Source organism: Hibiscus syriacus, unplaced genomic scaffold (assembly GCF_006381635.1).
Source record: "Hibiscus syriacus cultivar Baekdansim isolate YM2019G1 unplaced genomic scaffold, ASM638163v2 tig00110044_pilon, whole genome shotgun sequence".
NCBI lineage: Eukaryota > Viridiplantae > Streptophyta > Magnoliopsida > Malvales > Malvaceae > Hibiscus > Hibiscus syriacus.
In genome coordinates this window covers 661,465-682,294 of record NW_024062574.1, presented here as the reverse complement: position 1 = coordinate 682,294, position 20,830 = coordinate 661,465, and the positions used below count along the sequence as shown (strand labels likewise).

Sequence of the window (20,830 nt, the reverse complement as noted above, 5' to 3'; positions counted from 1 at the left end):
TTATTTTTCATAAAACTAACCGCTTCCGTAAAAAAATATTTTAAAGTTTATAATGACTGATTTACATCATGAATATAATGCGGATGAAAAAGCACAATGTTAAATATATATCTTTTTTAATGATTGGTGAAAATTAAATAAAAAATATTTTTTCTAAAGAAATTACTCTCAATAATCAATATATATAATCAAATTGTTTGATAATTAGTTTAAAATGATTATAAATAATAATAATTAAAATAATTTAATCATTTAATATTGAACATCATGCACACATTCTTAACTCCTCGAACCCAAAATCGAGAATAACACTTCAAGGATAAATACCTAAATTATACCTAAAATTAACTTTAGATATCCAGAGAATTTTATATTTAAACGTGTCTAATTTTTTTCCCGTTACAATGTTATACTTTTGAGTTTCTATCAGTTAAGAAAAACTATAAAATGATAATATCACATTTATATTTTTTGATTTTTAAAAATAAAATATTATTTAAAAATATTTTTTAAAAAAAATATAAACATATCACTTAACAAATTTTTTAAACGGTAAAAATCTAAAAATGTAACAGAAAAAAACATCAAACACTTATTTTTAAGAAAAAATTGTTGAGATCAAAAATTAATTTTGAATATAATTTAAGCCAAGAATAATCTAAGTGTTGATGGAATAGGTATATTGTTTTGAAAATCTGCGGTAACCAACAATTGCAGGCTGAAAATATAGACCCGACGTTCTGTGATGGGTCATACATATCAGGTATGACACATAACACAATAAACAACAGGCATTAAAACTTCCCTTTAGCAAACATTTTTATCTTAAAATGAAAAACTACATTTGAAGCCAGGAGATCGTCAGATCTAAAAGGATAACATGAATGCCATGTCTCAAACTCGAACAAAGACCCACAGACCATCTTAACCTAAATCAAATCAAAACTGACACAACTTCTCAATCAAAATGAACCTTTGTTCTGATTTTAACCAAAAATAGTAAAACAAAACCAAAGTATGCAAGCATGCATGTTAGGGAAATGGGCAAATTGTCTAAATTTACACTCCAAAACAGTATAAGTTTGTAGCTACTGACTATGAAATAGATCACAGTGAATTCCCAGACAAGGGGAAACCCATTGTGTAGTTCGCTGCGCTGGCTGGGGACTCACTTGCCACCCAATGAAGGGAAGTGCCCAGGGTCTTCGATTGAGGGAGCTGACACATTGCTTGTTGTATTGCCTCCATACCCTCCTCTGGGACCACGGCCACGGCCTCTACCACGCCCCGTTCCATAGTACCTCTCCCCTTCAGCTGGCTTCAGGAACTCATTGATGCTGACAGACTACACCGAAACAACATCCATGCAGAATTAAAAAGGGAACAGTATGCGAAATACATCATCAGCACTAATAATAGTGATTAAGGCAGAAAATGCAAAGATACCACTTCAAATATTCATCAAGTACTGCAAAAGTTTAAAAATTCACATAATTTTGCAATTACATCACAATAACAGAGTATTAGCTGGACTATGCACAAATGATTTCGCAGATCCATTTCCATGTTGCTTAGCAATTATTATGCCGTTAAACCAACATAGAACCAGACATGCATGTTCTCAATTAATTGCCATTTATGTTTAAAATAATTTAGGCTCATTGCCTTGTCAAAAGTAATATAGACCATGACAAGGAAACAGCCATTTAAGAATCAAAGTACAAAGACGCACTCATACTTCATTAAACAAAATTAATCACTATACTTATTAAGACCCAGTTAAGTTAGAAAGGGAAGATGGCATCCTAAGAAAGATAAATGTCAAGTTCCTTGTTATCAACTCACATCTATATGAAAGCAGTTAACCAACAATAACATGTGACAAAAATATGCAAACCTTTTTGGCCTTTTCTTCTTTATCAGCATCTTTGCGTTTGTCCTTTTCAGAACCCTAAATACCAAAAGCTAAGTCAATATGCCACCATAAATTAAATATTTGAAACCATACAAACCAAAATAAGAAAACTAAGAAATCCTGCCAGTTTGATAAAGATTTCGTCATTGCTCTTCTTATTTGAAAGTTGTTGCATGGACTCAAACTCTTTGGTATCAACTTTCCTTTCTTCAGCCGTCTTGAGGGCAAGCAGAGCTTTCCTCTTCTCCTCAAGAACCTTCTCATATTCTTCCAAGGTCATCTCCTATAGGACAGAAAGAATGAAAAATTAACATTCATCCACAAAGGCTTACTAAATCAGGCAACTAAGTTGATTATTTGATTATCCAAAAGTTGATTCCAACAAACAAATTGAAAGCATGGCCAGTACTGCAATTCAAAATGTTTGAAGACGTAATTTACCCAAAATTTCAGAATTAACATACTTTCATCTAACACATATTACCTAAATTTACAGTTCAACCACAGATGCTATGCACTTTGAAAGGATTAGAATTACTAATAGTAGTAAAGTTACTAGACACATTACCCCCTTATTTAAAAAATGTTTTAATAGACTGACAGTTGAGGTATTAACTGTGAAAAAGAAAAAAAACACCTTATGTTCAGGCTCCTTCTCAGTTTCATTTGCAGCATTCTCCTTGCTGGCATCCGCAGCATCCTCCTCTCCAGGCTGCTTCTCAGTGCCAATATTCTTTTCATCCTCGGGAGCATTTTCTTCAGTCTCCCTTATTTTGGGCCAAAATAGCAGGATATGTAAGCAGAAGAGCTAGTGTAACACAAAATTATGTGTATAGAAATTATACATAAAGAGCTTTGTTGTGAAAAAAAGTTATGTATGTTAACAGATTGGCAAAACAGATACTCACGGAGCAACTTCATCAATAGGACTACCCCAATTACCACGTCCAGAACCATCACGTTTGAACTCATTCCTATTGACAGATAAATAATGTGGTCGATAGTTTAAACAAAATAATGAAAATTAAAATAACGCAACAATACTAACCCACGTCCAGTCCCACTACGGCGATCGTAAACCCTGCGAGGTCGTTCCCCCTCTCCAGATTCTCCATCATTAAACCCACCACGGCGACCGCCACGGAAGGAACCTCGAGGGCCACCATAGCCACCACGCCTTTCAGTTTGCTTCCTTTCTTCTCCCTCTTCAGAAGGTCTGTACCCTCCTGAAAATGCATTGGATTTATCACTAGCATTGGAATCACGATTAAACCCTCTGCCACCATATCCACGCCCACGTCCACCACCACGGCCTCCTCCACGTCCAGGCTCAGTCCTTGCCTCTCTCACTGCATAAGGCAAACGTGGGAAAAAAGGATGGAAAGATAAATAAGTAGCAGACCACACTTCAAATTCAAAGTGCTTGTCAATGGACCAACAAAAGTTAAGCTATAGAAGAATAATATCATCCATGATGAACCGCATAATGCACTTCAACATAAAGTTTAAACTTCACAAAAGATATTTATGGAATTGATACAAACAATAATAGCAAGACAAACTGAATCAATAGAGTTCACTAATATGTTAATCTTGCTTCATTCTCATTATCAAATCGCATGCAAATTCACAAATCGAATTTATCAAAGATTTTTTCTAACAGATAAGCTCTATTGACAAATAAGAAGATTCAGAAATGCCTTTGGTTCAACTTCAAATTTCATTGAAATTAACGTACATACATCAACCCAACAACAAATCACAACAGAGATACTCCATCAAAATACTGAAACAATGCATTAAATTAAAAACCCACAAATCTTATTCATTTATTCTCATTACATTCAAAATAAAGCATATAATCAAACGGATTTGTGGGGTAAAAGCAAAGGTTACCAGCTTGAGCAGGAGGAGGTGGCTTGGTGGGGAGCTTTGCAGGCTTAGCTGGCTGAGCTGGAGCCGGCGCCGAACCAGGAGCTTTCTTAGGCTTTTCAAGCTTCTGCTGCTCGGCAGCGGCAATAACCAGACTTGGGTCTTCCGTATCATCATCCAAGAGATCGAATGGGTTCTGGGTTGCCATTGGTTAAGTCAAAGAAAATGATACTGAAATTTCTTTAGCCTTCTTTTTTAAGTTAAAAAAAGAAAACGAAAGCGCTATTGTACGATTACAGCCATGGAAGAGAATATAAATGAAAAAATGGAAGAAAAATAAAGATCCGAGATTGGGGTTTGGGAGGTAAGAAAACTGAGAAATTCGATGAATCGCGAAACCCTAGCCAATGCGGCAGATAACTGAGACTGAGGCTAAACCTAATCTTAAAAACCCTATTGGTTTTGTTACTGCGTGGGCGAGTTCATTTTAAGACTTGTGCATTTTGATTCATGATAAATACAAGACTAAGGATAACAATGGTAAGGTGCAAATACCCTCTCTTCTATTTTCATATCTATTTAATATTTTTAAATTCACTATCCGCTCACTATTTATGAAGGGTAAATTTTTTCAAATCCACATCCACCCACGTAGGTACATTTTTAAATTCATCCTCACACCTACTATCTAACTGGAGACGTATCCGGCTAGACTCGCCTGACAACAACCTTAAGTTATGCATAAGCAATACCCTCTCTTCTATTTTCATATCTATTTAATATTTTTAAATCCACTATCCGCCCACCACTTATGAAGGGTAAATTTTTTCAAATCTACATCCACCCACGTAGTCACATTTTTAAATTCATCCTCACACCTACTATTTAATTGGAGACGTATCCGGCTAGACTCGCCTGACAACAACCTTAAGTTATGCATAAGCAACAAACATAAAACAAACACGTCCATTAAAAAACATAATAAAATAAACCAATGATTATCTGATTTAAATGTTAACATAGATTTAAAATACATAAAATACCATAATAAAAGACATAATTAAAGCCTAGAAATATAAATGACAAACACATAATATTTTTGTTCTTTGGCACACATAAATGACGAATCCTAAAATTATACCTAAATTTATAATGATACAAAATTTAATAGGTATTTAGTGGCATGCAGATGTGGGGCGGGCGGATACGGGGCGGGTAAGGTCTCAAACCCATCACCTGCCTACTATTCGCGATGGGTATCACTTTCTAAATCTACATATGCCCACTACCCACTAAAATTATACCCACCCCACCCCAATTGGAGCGGATACTGTGCGGAATCCACAAAATTATACCCGTTTGACATCCCTAGGGTATCACTTTCTAAATTCACACATGTTCACTATCTACTAAAATTATACTCATCCCACCCCAATTGGAGCGGATACTGTACGAAATCGACGAAATTATAACCGTTTAACATCCTTAGACAATACTACATAGATTTCTTCAATAAATAAGAAGTTGAGAAAAATGATTTTCTTTTCTTTTTAGCCTATGAGAAAAGGAAATTAATATATATATATATATATATATATAACCAGAGATTATAATAATTCTTTATAATAATTCTTGTATTATATATAAAACCAAAGATTATCGGTGTGATTTAAGTTTTGATATAATATAACCCTAAAATAATTTTAGTGATTAAAACGATAATTTTTAGAAAAAATTAAGTTCAAGAAATTGCATATATGGATGTTTATATTGTTAATTATTAATAAAAATTTTGATCAAATAATATCTTATTATTCAAAAAATTTAATATAATAAATCAAATAAATTAGTTTATGTTAATTATCATATTTATAAAAATATATTCAATAAATTATTATAGTCATAAAATTAATAATTAAACTTTTATCACTTTTTGTTCCCCTCACGATTTTAAGACTTTTCTTTGACTAATTCAGGCTGATCCATATCACACTCTTGTTTTACTAGATAAATAAATCTTTATTAATATGGTGTTTGATTTCTAAATATTTTAAAGGTAAACTATAAAAAAGGTCATCAAATTTTTAGGACACTTGCATTTTGGTCACCCAACTTTAAAAACTTGCAATATAGTCATTGAACTTTTAGTTCGTTTTCAATAAGGTCTCTGACGTTAACTCCTGTTATTTTTATCTGACATGACACGCTATTGACTGACCCTAAAATCAAATTCTCCTCTCTTATTCTCTCTGTTTAATAAACAATCGAAGCTAGATTAAGTCAAAAATTTTACACGATTGCATCATTAACCATTTATTTATTTTGGTGTGAGGAACTTATCATGAATCTACTGATTTTCGTCGCTTCCATTATTGATGTTGGGTTGATTGTCTAGCTTGCTTTTATTCGACATGATGTTGGTCAACTAACTGTTTCAGATCAAATGGTAGAAGGTATTGCGAGACAACATGAGGTAAAAAAATAAATATGAAGTAAATAATAAAAGGAACACATGAATTATTTCTTTAGTTTGTTTTCAGTAAGGTCCCATGACGTTATATTTCTTTAGTTTTATCTGACATGGCACGCTAGTGTTGTTTTTCAGCTTAATAAAACAATCTTTTTAACCCATTTCAACTTAATAAAAAAGTGTTCTCACCCAAAATTGTTTGAAAACCTTAAAATTCAAATTCTCCTTTCTCTTATTCACTTTGTTTAATCGACGATCGAAGCTAGATTAAGTCAAAATTTATTGAATGATCGTATCATTAACAATTTCTTTATTTTGGTACGAGGAACTTATCATGAATCTACTGATTTTCGTCGTTTCCATTATTGATGTTGAGTTGACCGTCTAGCTTGCTTTTATTAGACATAAAGTTGGTCAAGGTATTGTTGCGGGCCAAACTATAGAAGGTATTGCGAGGCAACCTAAGATAAAGGGGAAAATTCGAGATAAATAATAAAAAGAACCCATGAATTATACTCTTTAAAATTATTTTCTAATAAATAAATGAAATTATAAAAAGTACCCAAAAAATAATTTATACATAAAATATATATTTTTTTAAGAAAAAAGACAAAAAGGTATTAGAGGATCTTATACTTTTAAAATAATCAATGTGACTCTCGTATTATTTTCTCTCTCTTAATATAACCATCATAATCAGAAAATATACATAATGTGGTCATTTTACCAATGTTTTTCGTCATTGATCGTTATAGTGTTGATGTGGCAGTTCACGGTGTTGACGTGACAGTCCATGGTGGTTGATAACGTGGTGATAGCATGGCTGATGGACTGCCACGTCAACATAATAGATGGACTGCCACGTCAGTACCGTGGACTACCACGTCAGCACTGTGAACTACCACATTAACATAATAATTTTCAACTATGGAAAACAATAGTCAAAAGACCACATTAGATTTAATTTTTAGGTTAGAGCACCATATTAAGAAAAAAATAACACGAGAGCTACATTAATTTTTTTTTGACTTCTTATGTTTTTTTACCAATAAAAAATGAACAATATGCAGGGACAAAGCATGATAAAATTTAAAGAATAATATAAATAGTAATAAAATAAAATTATATACTCTAATTGTTAAGCTATTAATTTAGAATTTAAATTTTAAGCTGCTAGCTTCTTATCTGTTTAATTTTGAAACTGGTATACTTGAGAATAATTTAAACCAGGAAAAATGGCAGGTGAAGACTAATTTGTCTAATTTCAAAACTAAGAAACCTAAAAGATAATTGAACTAAAAAATTGGAGGTCAGAATCTAATTTAAATCTTCTCAAAACTAAGAGGAATATAAAAATAATTAATCCAAAAAATATAAATGAGTAAATATTTAATTTATATAATTTCAAAAAAATTTATATTTTTTTAAATCAAGTGATCTTTTTATAATTTTTCATAGATGAGGATCTTAAAAAAATATAACTTATAATTGGGAGACTATTTACATTTTTTACCCTAAGATTTTTAAGCAGCCGCAAAAGGCCCGTAGAAACCCAACAAGCAATTCACGATGGAATAAATTACCGGCCCCCGCCAATAAATTACCGGCAAAAAAATCATGTTCTTCAACCTCAAAAGAACGATCGCCAATCCCAAACAATGGAGCAAAAAGAAGCGCAAATCTCCCTTATTTGTTCTTTCAATCTTTCTAATTTCGCTCCTATTCTTGTTCTTCTTACCCAATTACACGATCTTCTCGACCTCTTCGAAAACCGCAAATATAGCCCAATCCCAAAAATGCGATACTCGATCTTACGAGGAGAAGTTCTTGTGGTATGCTCCTCATAGTGGGTTTAGCAACCAGCTTTCTGAGTTCAAAAATGCGATTATAATGGCGTCTATTTTGAACCGTACTTTAATCGTCCCTCCTATACTCGACCACCATGCCGTAGCTCTTGGTAGCTGCCCTAAGTTTAGGGTTCAGAGCCCTAAAGAGATCCGGGTTTCCGTTTGGGATCATATCGTTGAGCTTCTTAGAAGTATGAGGTAACTAAGTATTGCCCATTTCCGTTTCACTTAATTTCTCTAGTAAATTTTAGAACTTTTTTATGTTTGGATTTTGGGATTTTGGTTTATTTTTTACGATTAATTTTCCTCTATTGGTTTTGTGGTGGCAAAATGTGGTTAAATTTGTAAAATTTAGAATACGGGGCTTTGATTTACTTTACTTATTTCCAATGAATGATGAACGTTTTAAGTCACTAGATTATTTCAGCTTATTACAAGAAAACAAGTATAGGTTCTTTTTTTTGTTTTTGTTTTTGTTTTTGCACATTTACTGCTGATTAATTGTAGGAAGTTTCAATCGCTAGGTGAATTAAACATTGCTTTAACTCCATGTAGTTTTTGGCTAATGCTTACCTCTTGTTGCAGGTATGTTTCCATGGCCGACATCATCGATATTTCTTCTTTATTGTCATCTTCGCTCCTGCGAGCCATAGATTTCAGGGTTTTTGTGTCATTGTGGTGTGGTTTGAACATTGATTTGGTTTGCTCCAATGAACTGAATGCGCTGCCAGCTCTGGTTGATAGCTTAAAGCAATGTGGCTCTCTGCTATCTGGGATTGATGTTAATATAGATCGATGTGTATTTGCCATCAATGAAGATTGTAGATCAACAGTTTGGACATACCAAAATGGAGTGGATGGGACGTTAGATTCATTCCAACCCGATGAACAACTCAAGAATAAGAAAAAAATTTCGTATGTTAGAAGACGGAGAGATGTATATAAGGCTCTTGGACCTGGAAGTGAAGCTGAATCAGCCACTGTTCTTGCATTTGGTAGCCTTTTTACTTCCCCATATAAAGGTTCTGAGCTCTATATTGATATCCAAAAGGCACCAGGAGATCCAGGGATCGAATCTTTAATCAACAAGATTGAATTCCTTCCATTTGTCCCTGAAATTATAGACTCTGGAAAGCAGTTTGCTACTCAAACGATAAAGGCTCCTTTTCTCTGTGCACAACTTAGGCTGCTCGACGGACAATTCAAGAACCACTGGAAAGCCACTTTTCTGGGTTTGAGACAAAAACTAGATTCGTTAAGGCAGGCGGGTTCTCGACCAATACATATTTTTCTGATGACCGATCTCCCTCGAGGTAATTGGACCGGGAATTACTTGGGTGATTTGGCTAGGGATTCAGCAAATTTTAAGCTATATTTCCTGCAAGAGGAAGATCTCTTGGTGATGAATACGGCAAAGAAACTATCACTAGCCAGACGTGGTCTTGGATTTGAATCTGTTCCTGGCAGTTTGGATGCAGCGGCTAAGGTGGAGCATTGCTCCCCTGACATATTACCTGATGTACTCCTGTATATAGAGGAAACAGTTTGCAGTTGCAGTTCACTTGGTTTTGTTGGGACAGCGGGTTCAACAATAGCACAAAGTATCGAGGTTATGAGAAAATTCGGTTTATGTTCGAGTCCAACTCCGACTGCATTCTGACATTTATTCATTGATAACCTACTTGATAGAATTTCACCGGTTTGGTTCTTCTGGCATGTCTATATGTGCTCTTTTGAATTTGAAGCTGAGTCAGACAGACGGACTAGTACGCAATCAAGCTGTTATTCGATGAGCACCCGGTCTCAGGCTATAAGTTCCATTTCACTCATTGCTGCACTAGACCATTTAAGCTAAGTCAAGGTTGAGTTGTACTTGTTTGTCAAAAGAAAAGGTTTAGGTCCTCCCAGAAGCAAATACTGTTTTGGTTGTTTTTCATCAGACTGATGAGATGTGAACTGGGACACGGATGACATATGAGGTTATGTAAGTATTTGTGCTTCTGGTCAAGGTCAAGTTATTCGTTCGGACCGATAAGTCTCAGTTTGGTCTTTTGATAAACTACACTAATTGTCACTCAACTTTTATGTCGTTTTCACTTTGATTATCGAAATTGACAAAATGAGCAAGGAAATTTTTTACTTTGGTTTACATTAGTTACTGGAATCAAAATAATAGAAAACTTTCATATCTGTCACTCAACCATTCAATCATTAACGACAGTTAACGAGATACGATTCCATATAATTTTCTTTAATAAATTAATGTTAGATGCTAATTTTATCACATACAACATTTCTTCCTATTAAAGAATTATTGTTATTTCTTGAGGTCATAGATTCAAACACCACGTATATAAGGGTGTATGAACGTTCAGTATCGAATGATTGAACGTTTTTAATAGATATTACCTTATATTCAGTCCTCCTTGAATATTTTTTTAGAAATAAACACCTGGCCATAAATAGGGTGATACAGTTTCTTTCTCCACAGAATTTTCACTTGTCACCATTTTTTTAAAAAATATCTGAACTTTATGCAATTTCTTTGTCACCTGCCCGACCATAGACTCGCCGCATATGTTTCTTCCAAAAGGATATAAATTGTTCATGATTTCAATCTCAAAACATCTAATCTCATTTCACTTATTAGTCCATAGTTATATACAAAAGAAAGCAATAATGAAAAAGATTGGTTTGGTCTTTGTTTTGATCTCAATGTTTATAATTCTTTCTATCCATTCTGTTGTCGGTCAAGCTGAAGGAGCAGACCCAAAAAGCAAAAACTCAAAGGAGGTTAGTAAGCAAAGTCAATCAATATATACCATCCAAAAAAAAAACTTATGTTTTTTTTGTGTATTGTGTATTAATAAAAGTGTTGTTTTTATTTGTTATATGCTGCATGAGCCTAAAGCTTCTCTCTCATCCAGGAAACTCCTAAGGACATCTTTGAAAGCTCATAACGAATTCCGTGCTCAAGTTGGGGTTCCTCCACTGGTTTGGAATGAAATCCTAGCTAAATACGCTCAAGAATATGCCAAGAAAAGGGTGAATGACTGTAAGATGGAGAATTCCATGGGACCCTACGGGGAAAACCTTGCCGGAGGCTATGACGAGTCGACCATCGCTGATTCAGTGAGATTTTGGGCCACGGAGAAGCCTGACTATGACCCTGCTTCCGGTAAATGCAAAAGCGGTGGAGACGATTGCTTGCACTATACTCAAATTGTTGCCATGAAGACGACTAGCGTTGGGTGCGCTAGAGAAAAAATGTAAAAACGGGTGGTATTATGTGATTTGCAGTTACTATCCTGTTGGAAACATTGAGGGTGAAAAAGCTTATTAGTTCTTCTTCCTCTTTCGGGTTTTAATTCCTTGGATTTGAAGGAAGTGTTGGATTAGATGCATGCCATAAGTGTTGCTTTAATTCCTTGGATTTGAAGGAACTTTAGATTAGATTTTCAACAAGCTCAAACAATCGATTATACATAGACTGCAAACTTGAAAAAGGGTAAAACACGACTCTTGTCCATTTGACAGTCTGTACATACACTAGTCTTATCTATATATAAAGGTTTATTTACAACAAGTTTTACAACCTTAGGTCCTTAACTGTTGGATGACTCAGCTTTATGTGCCACTTCCAAAACTCTTTAGTATTCTTGACATTTGTATTGTAGACTGCTACTGAATCTTGAGAATCTTGACAATCAAAACTGTAGAGACTTCTATCAAGCCTTCCCTTCATCAGCACATCATTTGAGTGCTCATCCTTAACATAACAAGCATTTGCATGAAACTCAAAATATACTAAATTATTACGAGTTAATGTTGAAACTACAACACGGTTTAGTAATTTGAGGTACACACAAAGTATAATCCAACAATAGTTTTCTAGAAGAGGTGTGAACTAGCTTTTGACCAATATGACTAATCATAATGCTCGAACCATCATCTAGTTGAACTTTACCACTTTTAGTATATGGTTGCTTGTTTGTGAATGAGGACGAATCACAAGTCACATGGTGTGTAGCACCCGAGTCAAGAAACCATTTGGAGTAAGTTAAAGGACCATCACCATAAGAGCATTAATCTAAATGTTCTCACCAGATTCTATGGCAGAGGAGCCCTGTCACTTGCACTTTGACTTACAAAAGGAGTGTAAGTACAATCGACTGTATGGGCTAGACACGAGCAAACATTAACATGTGATTCTGGATGATTCTGTCGTGCTGACACTCCCTTGAAGGTTTGATCAAACTTATGTCAGCATCTACCAACGAGATGTCCTAGTTTTTCACAAAACTTACACTGCTGTTTTGACCTTCCATTATACTTACCGCCATTGTTGCCATTTGACTTAGATCCGCCAAAGCGACTGTTGGTTTGATTGTTTTGATGACCACCCGAACCATGATCCGGGTTGTATCGAGTGAGTTTACACCTACAGGAAAACACGATGAATCCTCCAGATGCGTCTTAACATCAATCAAAACTGAAACCACGTTATCTAGGCAAAAGGATCTCTACTAAAAGTAATGGAAGCAACCGTTGGTTCGTAGTCCACAGGCAAACCATTGAGTATGGTAGTAATGTGACCTACATCAGAGATGGTACTTCCACATGTGACTAAAAGATCAGAAATTTCTTTAATAGCCATCGTGTAATCCTTCATTGATTGCGTGTCTTTCTTCATGGATCAAAGGCGACAGTGCAATGCCATTATCTTGGTTGTAGAAAGACTGGAATAAAGTCTGGTAATTGCAGTCCAAACAGTTGCAGTGGACTCGGCTCCTACCAACAGAGGTAGAATATTAGAGCTGATCAGCTGACTGTTGAAAGATCCCAACGATTTATCTTACTTAACATATCGAAGATAGGCCGGATTGATGACCTGCTCACCAGCATTGTTGAGAGACAATTTGGCTGGAACTGGCATAGACTCATCAAGATACTCTTCAAGCCCAAAACCTCGAATGGTAAGTATCACTTGTTGCTTCCACAACAGGTAGTTCGAATCAGTAAGACAAACATTGATCCTCTTGTTTGCGAAGATTTGCGAGGTATAATCAGCAAGTTTATCGTCATCAGAGGTGTTCGCTATGGATTAGAATTTCAAGATCTGAACTGCAAGAATGAAGAAAACACCAAGAAGAAGAACACACAACGGATCACCTTTTAAGATCTAGAAAGCGATTGATACCATGTTAAAGACTCAAGAAGTAATCTTTTTTTTGTATTTAAATCAACATACGTTCTCATACAAATAGCAATACTATATAAAGACCTACAGCCACAGAAGTAGTCTTATATTTTGACCTAGTTTTGATCATTTTCATAATCATTTTCTTGAATTTTTTCACAAAGAATGACTCAAAAGGAAAGTTTACTTTTCCTTCGAATAAAAATGTGATTATGACATAAAGATTATACATGAACGGACCTAAACGATATTTATATGTAAAACCATTAAATTTTAAGGTCTTGTGATATATCACATATATAAATTTCATCTATTAACATATAATAAAATTGATCATTACATAATAAATTCTTGATTTCTAAATAAAAAAATTCAACCATCAACATATCTCGTATAAATAAAAAAACCATTTCAATTTTATTGATATATTTTTCCTACAAGTTTAATTTTATTCAAGTTATGAAGTATTTAATTTATCTAACAGTGTAAATATACAAACTTAAACAATTGATCACATTAGGCGAGGTCTGAGTTGATTATAATTATTTGGAAAATTCGAATTTTTGCTCCTGTAATCCTGCCCCAGTATTTTTTTTCTTCCAAGTTCTTGAGGTGATAATAATTGATGGTGCAGGTTAGAAATGTTGATCTAAGTTGCTTATACAGTAAAGTGAAGATTGCTGGCACAATGTTGTGTGTGTTAGGTGCCCTTACACTGAGCCTAGTGCAGAGCACTGTGCCACCAAAAGATGCAACAACTATGTCTTCCCAAACCGGTCGTCGTCTTGCCGTTTCGACCGAGATAAGATCATCCGTTGCCTGTACCTCGTAATAGCTGTCTTGGGTATATATGAAACAAATCATGTATGTATGGATGTTGAACAAAGTTTGGTTTAATGCAGTATTGCCGGAATGTTTCTGGTGTTCACTGGTCAGTACGCGGATTCGGACAAGCTGTTGTTGAATTAGTATTATTGATGTTTTATTATGCATGTATTATATAAAGCAAATTCGTCCATGTATATTAAAGTCAAAGTATATATATACATACACATATACGTACATAAAGTCTTCAGTGATCAGCTCATCACCACCAAACCCAACATACCAAAAGTCTTCCCCCCAAGGCTCTATCTACCTCAATAAATCCACTCTTCTCTATTTTCTTCTGTCACAAACCAGAAAAAAGATTCCCAGAAAATGGAGGGTGGGTCTTATCCCTTTGGTTTACCGAACACTGAAGAACACCAAAACCCGCCGGCAATACGAGTGTCTCCGTCCAGCGTACCTCAACCTTACAACATTTCGGATTTCTACGTTCAGAGTCCGAGTCTGAGTCGTATTCATTTCTATATGGAACCAAATAATAATTCTGTCGCTGAGAGGAATCTCGGCAGCCGCAGTCACCACCGACGGATGTCCATGGGAGATATCTCCTCGTCCGCGGAAGGGATGAAAATTACCGGGGATTCTCCAACACCGGCAGGGTTGAAACCTACGAGGTTTAGGAGCCACAGGATGTTTTCATGTGTGACCGGTTGCTAAAAGATACACATATATAATTACTTATGATGAACTGATGAAATTTAAGTTTTTAATTGGCAATCAAATGTTCATTTCTGGCTAGTAATCGTTATTGAATATGATTATGCTTTGATTTTAGCAATCTTTTGCTTCCAAATCTGAAAAAATATAATTTGCAAGTATAATATATATTTTAGCAATCGTCATTAGAAAACAGAAGAGTTAGTAGGGTCCAAAACGAGGAAGCCATTGATATTTTGTAATCTCATGATCACTAAAGTCGAGCCTTTTTTTAAGACCCATCGTCATTACTCAACAAGCAACTATAAACAATCTATATATAAAACTGACCCAACTTAACGATGGAGATATAAAAGCGATCAATCCAATAATTTTGGTCGGTTCAAGTGATATTAACTAATTATAAGAAGAAAAAGGAATTTTTTTGAAACAATTAATTTATAAAAACCAATAATAAAGGGATAGATTGGATTCCTTCTCGTTTTCGTTTTCTTTTTTAGAGATTAAGTGAGTCCTCGGTTAAATCTCATTGCTTCGAAATGAGCACGGGCGAACTTCTCAACGTCGACCCTGTAGAGCTCAAGTTTCCTTGTAAGTTCATTCTGGAGTTCTCTTTGATTTCTGTTTTTCTTTTATGGGATTATAGTTTTGATTCGTTGTTGTTGGTGTTGGTGTTTCAACAGTTGAGCTGAAGAAGCAGATCTCATGTTCTCTTCAATTGTCGAATAAAACTGATGATTATGTAGCTTTCAAGGTATCATTCATCAATGTCTAATTGTAATGATCTGTTTGGTAGCTGAGAAAAATAAAAACAGGAATGAATGAATGATTAACAACGATAAATCAATAATTCATTTGGATTTTTTTTTTCAGGTGAAAACAACAAATCCGAAGAAGTATTGTGTTCGTCCCAACACGGGGATCGTTTTGCCTAAATCAACATGCGAGGTTATAGGTACAATGTACAAATTCAATGAATCAATTACATTTTTTCAGATTTTTATCATTGTTTGATTTCTGGGTAAGCTTCAAAACGATCAATGGCTTTTTTTTTTAAAGTTACCATGCAAGCGCAAAAGGATGTCCCTGCTGATATGCAGTGCAAGGACAAATTCCTCCTCCAAACTGTAAAAGCCCCTGATGGTGCAACTCCAAAGGATATAACTGCGGAAATGGTATGATATTATCATTCGAATTCGAATTCAGACATTTACATTCGAATTCGAATAACATAATTATATACTAACCTTTGAGGGCTAGGATGTATGGTTTTGATTGATTAAAGAAGTGTTCGATTTTCTAGTTCAACAGAGAAGCTGGGAATGTGGTTGAGGAATGCAAGTTGAGAGTGGTCTATGTTTTTTCACCTCAAGATACAGCTGCACATGATGGGTCTGAAGTAGGGTCTTCAATGCGAGGATCTGTTTCGGACAATGGCCAGGCGAATGCTACAGAGTTCGTTATGGTATCGAAACCGAGATCTTGCTGTGAATAGTTTTGTTATTGCCTCTGTTGTCTGCACACTGTTTCTCTGGAATGCTGATAGTTTGCATTTGGTGAATGCAGGTTGCAAGAACATTTACAGAAGAAGTTCAAGATAAATCTCCTGAGGTACCCTGAATTCCGTATCTTTTGTGTCGCCCTTTACTGCTGCATATTCATGATTTGTTCTTCATTTATTTTGGCATTCCGGATCCATGGACCATGTTGCTTTGACTCGTTATTTTCTTGAAATATTCGTGTCCAACACCAATATCCAATGCATATCTGAATCAGTGTGGAAATAGGATCCCTACGTTTTCATACATATCCGAATATCGGTATGAAAATATGATCCTCCAGTAACCTCCAAATACATGAAAGAACTTTAAAAGAATTGAACTTATCTGCATTGGAAACATACCTGCAATCCAGAAATCACACTCGAGTCGAAGTAGAATAGTTTGTCGGATATTTGCATTGCTTTCAACGCTTCTAGATCGGAGCTTGAAGCTCTTTTATTGTATGAAATGTTGATATATTGAAGGTATACTAGTCCTCAATAATACTTCCTATAATTGCAGGCAAAAGCTCTTATAACAAAGCTGACTGAAGAGAAAAATAAAGCAATTCAACAGAATGACAACCTTCGCAAAGAGCTGGTATGAATCGTAGTTATAGGTCTTTTTCTATGCTTCAGCCTGCAGTTTTCTTTCATTATGGATGATCAAGTTAGTAAATTCATCGACCCTTTATTTTCCGCATACCGTCTCTCCATAATCGCTGCTAGTTATCAAAATTTCAAGTCGACATCGATCTCTTCTGTTTTCCTTCAACATCTCAGACCCCAGCATGATCCCTACTTGTCTATCCAGACACGTGTGCTTTCGATATAATTGTCTCCGACCGGTTTATTACGTTCTCTTGATCTATTTTGAGCCTTGCAAAATTCCTCACGTGTAAAACTTACAAATGTTTAGGAACTGTTGAAGCGCGAAACTAGCAAAGGTGGTGGCGGTCTGTCATTCATGCTTGTGTTGTTGATCGGCTTGGTCGGATTAATTACGGGATATATCATTAAGAGATCGTGAACGGCGAGTGATCTAGTCGGCTCATCTGCCCAATTTCCCCTCTAGTTTCCTTCATCTGGAGAAGTAAAGGGAAGAAAAACATAGGGTCTTCTTCTGGTACTTGCATTAGTTAGCTTTATGGAATTAGCAAAAACTTGTCAAGTCTAAGGTCCTCTGGGTTTGGTAGCTGCAAATCCATTCTTCTTCTTCTTCTTCTTCTTCTTCTTCTTCTTCTTCTTCTTCTTCTTCCATTCTTCTTTTCTTCTTCTTCTTCTTCTTCTTCTTCTTCTTCTTCTTCTTCTTCTCTTTCTTCTTCTCTTCTTCTTCCTTCTTCTCTTCTTCTTCTCTTCTTTCTTCTTCTTCTCTTCTTCTCTTTTCTTCTTTCTCTTCTCTCTTCTCTTCCTCTTCTCTTCCTTCTTCCTCTCTTCATCTTCTCTTCTCTTCTTTCTTCCTCTCTTCTCTTCTTCTCTTCTTCTTCTTCTTCTTCTTCTTCTTCTTCTTCTTCTTCTTCTTCTTCTTCTTCTTCTTCTCTTCTCTTCTTCTTCCTCTTCTTCTTCCTCTTCCTCTTCCTCTTCATCTTCTTCTTCATCTTCTCTTCATCTTCCTCTTCATCTTCCTCTTCTCTTCTCTCTTCCTCTTCATCTTCTTCTTTTTCTTCCTCTTCTTTCTTTCTTCCTCTCCTCCTCCTCCTCCTCCCTCCTCTCCTCCTCCTCCTCTCCTCCTCCTTCTTCCTTCTTCTTCTTCTTCTTCTTCCTTCCTTCTTCTTCTTCTTCTTCTTCTTCTTCCTCTTCCTTCTTCTTCTTCTTCCTTCTCATTCTTCTCCTTCTTCTCATTCTCTTCTCCTTCTCCTTCTCCTTCTCCTTCTCTTCTCATTCTCTTCTTCATCTTCTCCTTCTTCCTTCTTCTCCTTCTTCTCCTTCTTCTCTTTCTTCTCCTTCTTCTCATTCTTCTCATTCTTCTCATTCTTCTCCTTCTTCCTTCTTCTCCTTCTTCTCCTTCTTCTCCTTATTCTCTTTCTTTCTTCTCCTTCTTCTCCTTCTTCTCATTCTTCTTCTTCTTCTCCTTCTTCTTCTTCTCCTTCTTCTTCTTCTTCTTCTTCTTCTTCTTCTTCTTCTTCTTCTTCTTCTTCTTCTTCTTCTTCTTCCTTCTTCTCCTTCTCCTTCTCCTTTTCCTTCTCCTTCTCCTTCTCTTTCTCCTTCTCCATCTCCTTCTTCTTCTCCTTCTTCTTCTCATTCTTCTTCTCCTTCTCATTCTTCTTCTCCTTCTCATTCTTCTTCTCCTTTTCCTTCTCCATCTCCTTCTCATTCTCCTTCTCCATCTACTTCTTCTTCTCCTTCTCCTTCTCCTCCTCCTCCTTCTCCTTCTCCTCCTCCTCCTCCTCCTCCTCCTCTTCCTCATTCTCCTTCTCCTTCTCCTTCTCCTTCTTATTATTTAATTAATGCAAATCAATTAATTTGTTAAATTCTTTCTGTAATTATCATTCTTTTTTGTTCATTTCAGGTTCTGGTAATACCAGAAATGGTATTGATTATTTAATGAATAATGACTCTATAACTTTCGAATGAGCCCTTTTCCAAAAGAATGCATTGGGCTATTCGACTTGTATATTGAAGTATTAAAAAAATATCAGAATTTATAAAATAATAAATTATAAATATAAAAAAAATTAAAATATTTTCTTATACTCATTTTATTAAATATTTAAATTTGATGTATATTCGAATATAGATTACATATATTTTTTAGAGGATAAACTACACTAGATATCATTAAACTTTATGTGGTGTATTGTTTATAGCATTGAATTGTTAATTTCTTCTATTATAATACTGAATTTTGGTTTTGATTTAAATTATATCATTGTGAAGATATAGACAATGACATCATTTTAGTGCAACTATTGATGTCTAAAATTACTTTGTTTTAGGTATTAAATTGTATGGGTATATTGATTTTGTCACTAAAATTTTAAAATGTTCACCTTTTGTCATTATACTTTTTCGACCATTGTCGGGAGTTAATCATTGTCCGTCATCAATCATCTTTTGCAACAAGATCAGTATCAATGCCACACCCCAAATTAGGGCTTAATTTTTTTTCTTAATTTTAATTTCACGGATTAAATTGAAATTCGATTATAATTCAGGGACCAAAACAAAATTTTAATAAATTTTGTGACCAAACTAGAAAGTTGTAAAACTTTGAGGACTTGTGGTGTAATTACACTTTTTTTTGGGTATAAAACATTTTTCTGAAACTTTCCATTTCCGAAAACCAACAATTTCTCTTTTTCTCTTTTTCCCTTTTTAGCAAGTTTTAACAAAGAAACTTCAATTGTCGATTCGTCACCGGCCGCTGCTCCGTGTTTTACACGACTCACACCAATGAAATCCATGTATTGTCCCGAGTCCAATGATGATCGTCTTGTCGTCTGAGTCGCCAATGTGTGGAGGGGTGACGCAAAACAAATTTTCTACGAAGCGTAAACGGGAGCTCTGTCATTTACTGTAGTGAACCGAGTTAGGTAAGTGTCTTATAACGCTTTAAAGTAATTTTTTACAAATTTTTAGAAGTTGTTTCGCCACCCATCACCGCCACACGTGCCCCCACGCGTCGATGCTGCACATGAGGATCGTCCACCGCCTGGTGGACCACCTTAAAACGAATTATCCCGACCCAATGACCAGATCCGATCTGTAACCGTATCCGACCCATACACTCATCCGACCCAAATCTAAACCCAACTGAATCAGCCCAACCAGACTGATCCATTTCTAAATCGATCCGAACCGATTCAACCGAACAAAATCGGATCGAGTTAAGCTAAGTCGCGTCGTGCCGCGCTGAGTTGTCAACTTTGACCGTTGACTCGCCACCGTTGACCGTCGTCGTTGACCTTTGACTGTTGACAGACATTGATTATGATCGTTGATTTTTTTCAAAAACCTCTCTCTTGATGTTTTTCGATGTCTTGAGTTCGATTTTGTGGTATGTTTTGCCAAATTTTGACCTGAAAGCCCCGAGTCAAGCCTATTAATCCAAAAATGCTTAGTATTTTTAGCATTTCTACACTTTTATTCAGGATTTGATTATGGAATTAATCTGAGACTATATTTTTATGAATGTACATGAGATACAGTTAACCAAGAGCCGTCTAGGTCTGGCACTACCCGCCCTGCAGATCCTTCCGATCCGAGTTCTTTGAGAGCTACTCGTATGTTTCTGTAAATTATTCGATTAAAGTTTATTACTTATTTTATTAGGATTATGATTTCAGTTATTTTGATTCATAGGTGCTGCTTACTGTGATAGGAAGACCCGAGAGTAGGTGATTGTCCCAGACTACTCAGATCGGTTCAAGTGTGTTCTTATTGGTGTTACAGTACTGTTTTGACTATCTGTGTGAACTATTTAAAATTCTGATTTTATATT

General features: G+C 35.4%; 3 protein-coding genes and 1 pseudogene across 3 annotated transcripts; 3 read left to right on the top strand and 1 right to left on the bottom strand.

The window, feature by feature from the left end:
• Nucleotides 1-958: 958 nt before the first annotated feature.
• LOC120213744 (RGG repeats nuclear RNA binding protein A-like) lies at nucleotides 959-4,190 on the bottom strand. The gene is made up of 7 exons (XM_039211800.1): nucleotides 3,812-4,190; nucleotides 2,964-3,264; nucleotides 2,824-2,889; nucleotides 2,553-2,682; nucleotides 2,040-2,198; nucleotides 1,898-1,951; nucleotides 959-1,345 (listed from the first exon to the last, which is right to left on the bottom strand). The coding sequence occupies exons 1-7, from the start codon at nucleotides 3,993-3,995 to the stop codon at nucleotides 1,169-1,171; spliced, it is 1,071 nt and encodes a 356-aa protein (XP_039067731.1). The 5' UTR covers nucleotides 3,996-4,190; the 3' UTR covers nucleotides 959-1,168.
• A 3,659-nt stretch (nucleotides 4,191-7,849) lies between these two features.
• LOC120213743 (O-fucosyltransferase 30-like) lies at nucleotides 7,850-10,170 on the top strand. The gene is made up of 2 exons (XM_039211799.1): nucleotides 7,850-8,302; nucleotides 8,690-10,170. The coding sequence occupies exons 1-2, from the start codon at nucleotides 7,875-7,877 to the stop codon at nucleotides 9,762-9,764; spliced, it is 1,503 nt and encodes a 500-aa protein (XP_039067730.1). The 5' UTR covers nucleotides 7,850-7,874; the 3' UTR covers nucleotides 9,765-10,170.
• Nucleotides 10,072-11,515, top strand: LOC120213615 (annotated as a pseudogene).
• A 3,762-nt stretch (nucleotides 11,516-15,277) lies between these two features.
• LOC120213594 (vesicle-associated protein 1-2-like) lies at nucleotides 15,278-17,420 on the top strand. The gene is made up of 8 exons (XM_039211696.1): nucleotides 15,278-15,440; nucleotides 15,533-15,603; nucleotides 15,723-15,804; nucleotides 15,909-16,024; nucleotides 16,153-16,314; nucleotides 16,416-16,460; nucleotides 16,913-16,990; nucleotides 17,309-17,420. Exons 1-8 carry the CDS (start codon nucleotides 15,389-15,391, stop codon nucleotides 17,417-17,419), a joined length of 717 nt encoding a protein of 238 aa, XP_039067627.1. The 5' UTR covers nucleotides 15,278-15,388; the 3' UTR covers nucleotide 17,420.
• The last annotated feature ends 3,410 nt before the right edge of the window (nucleotides 17,421-20,830 follow it).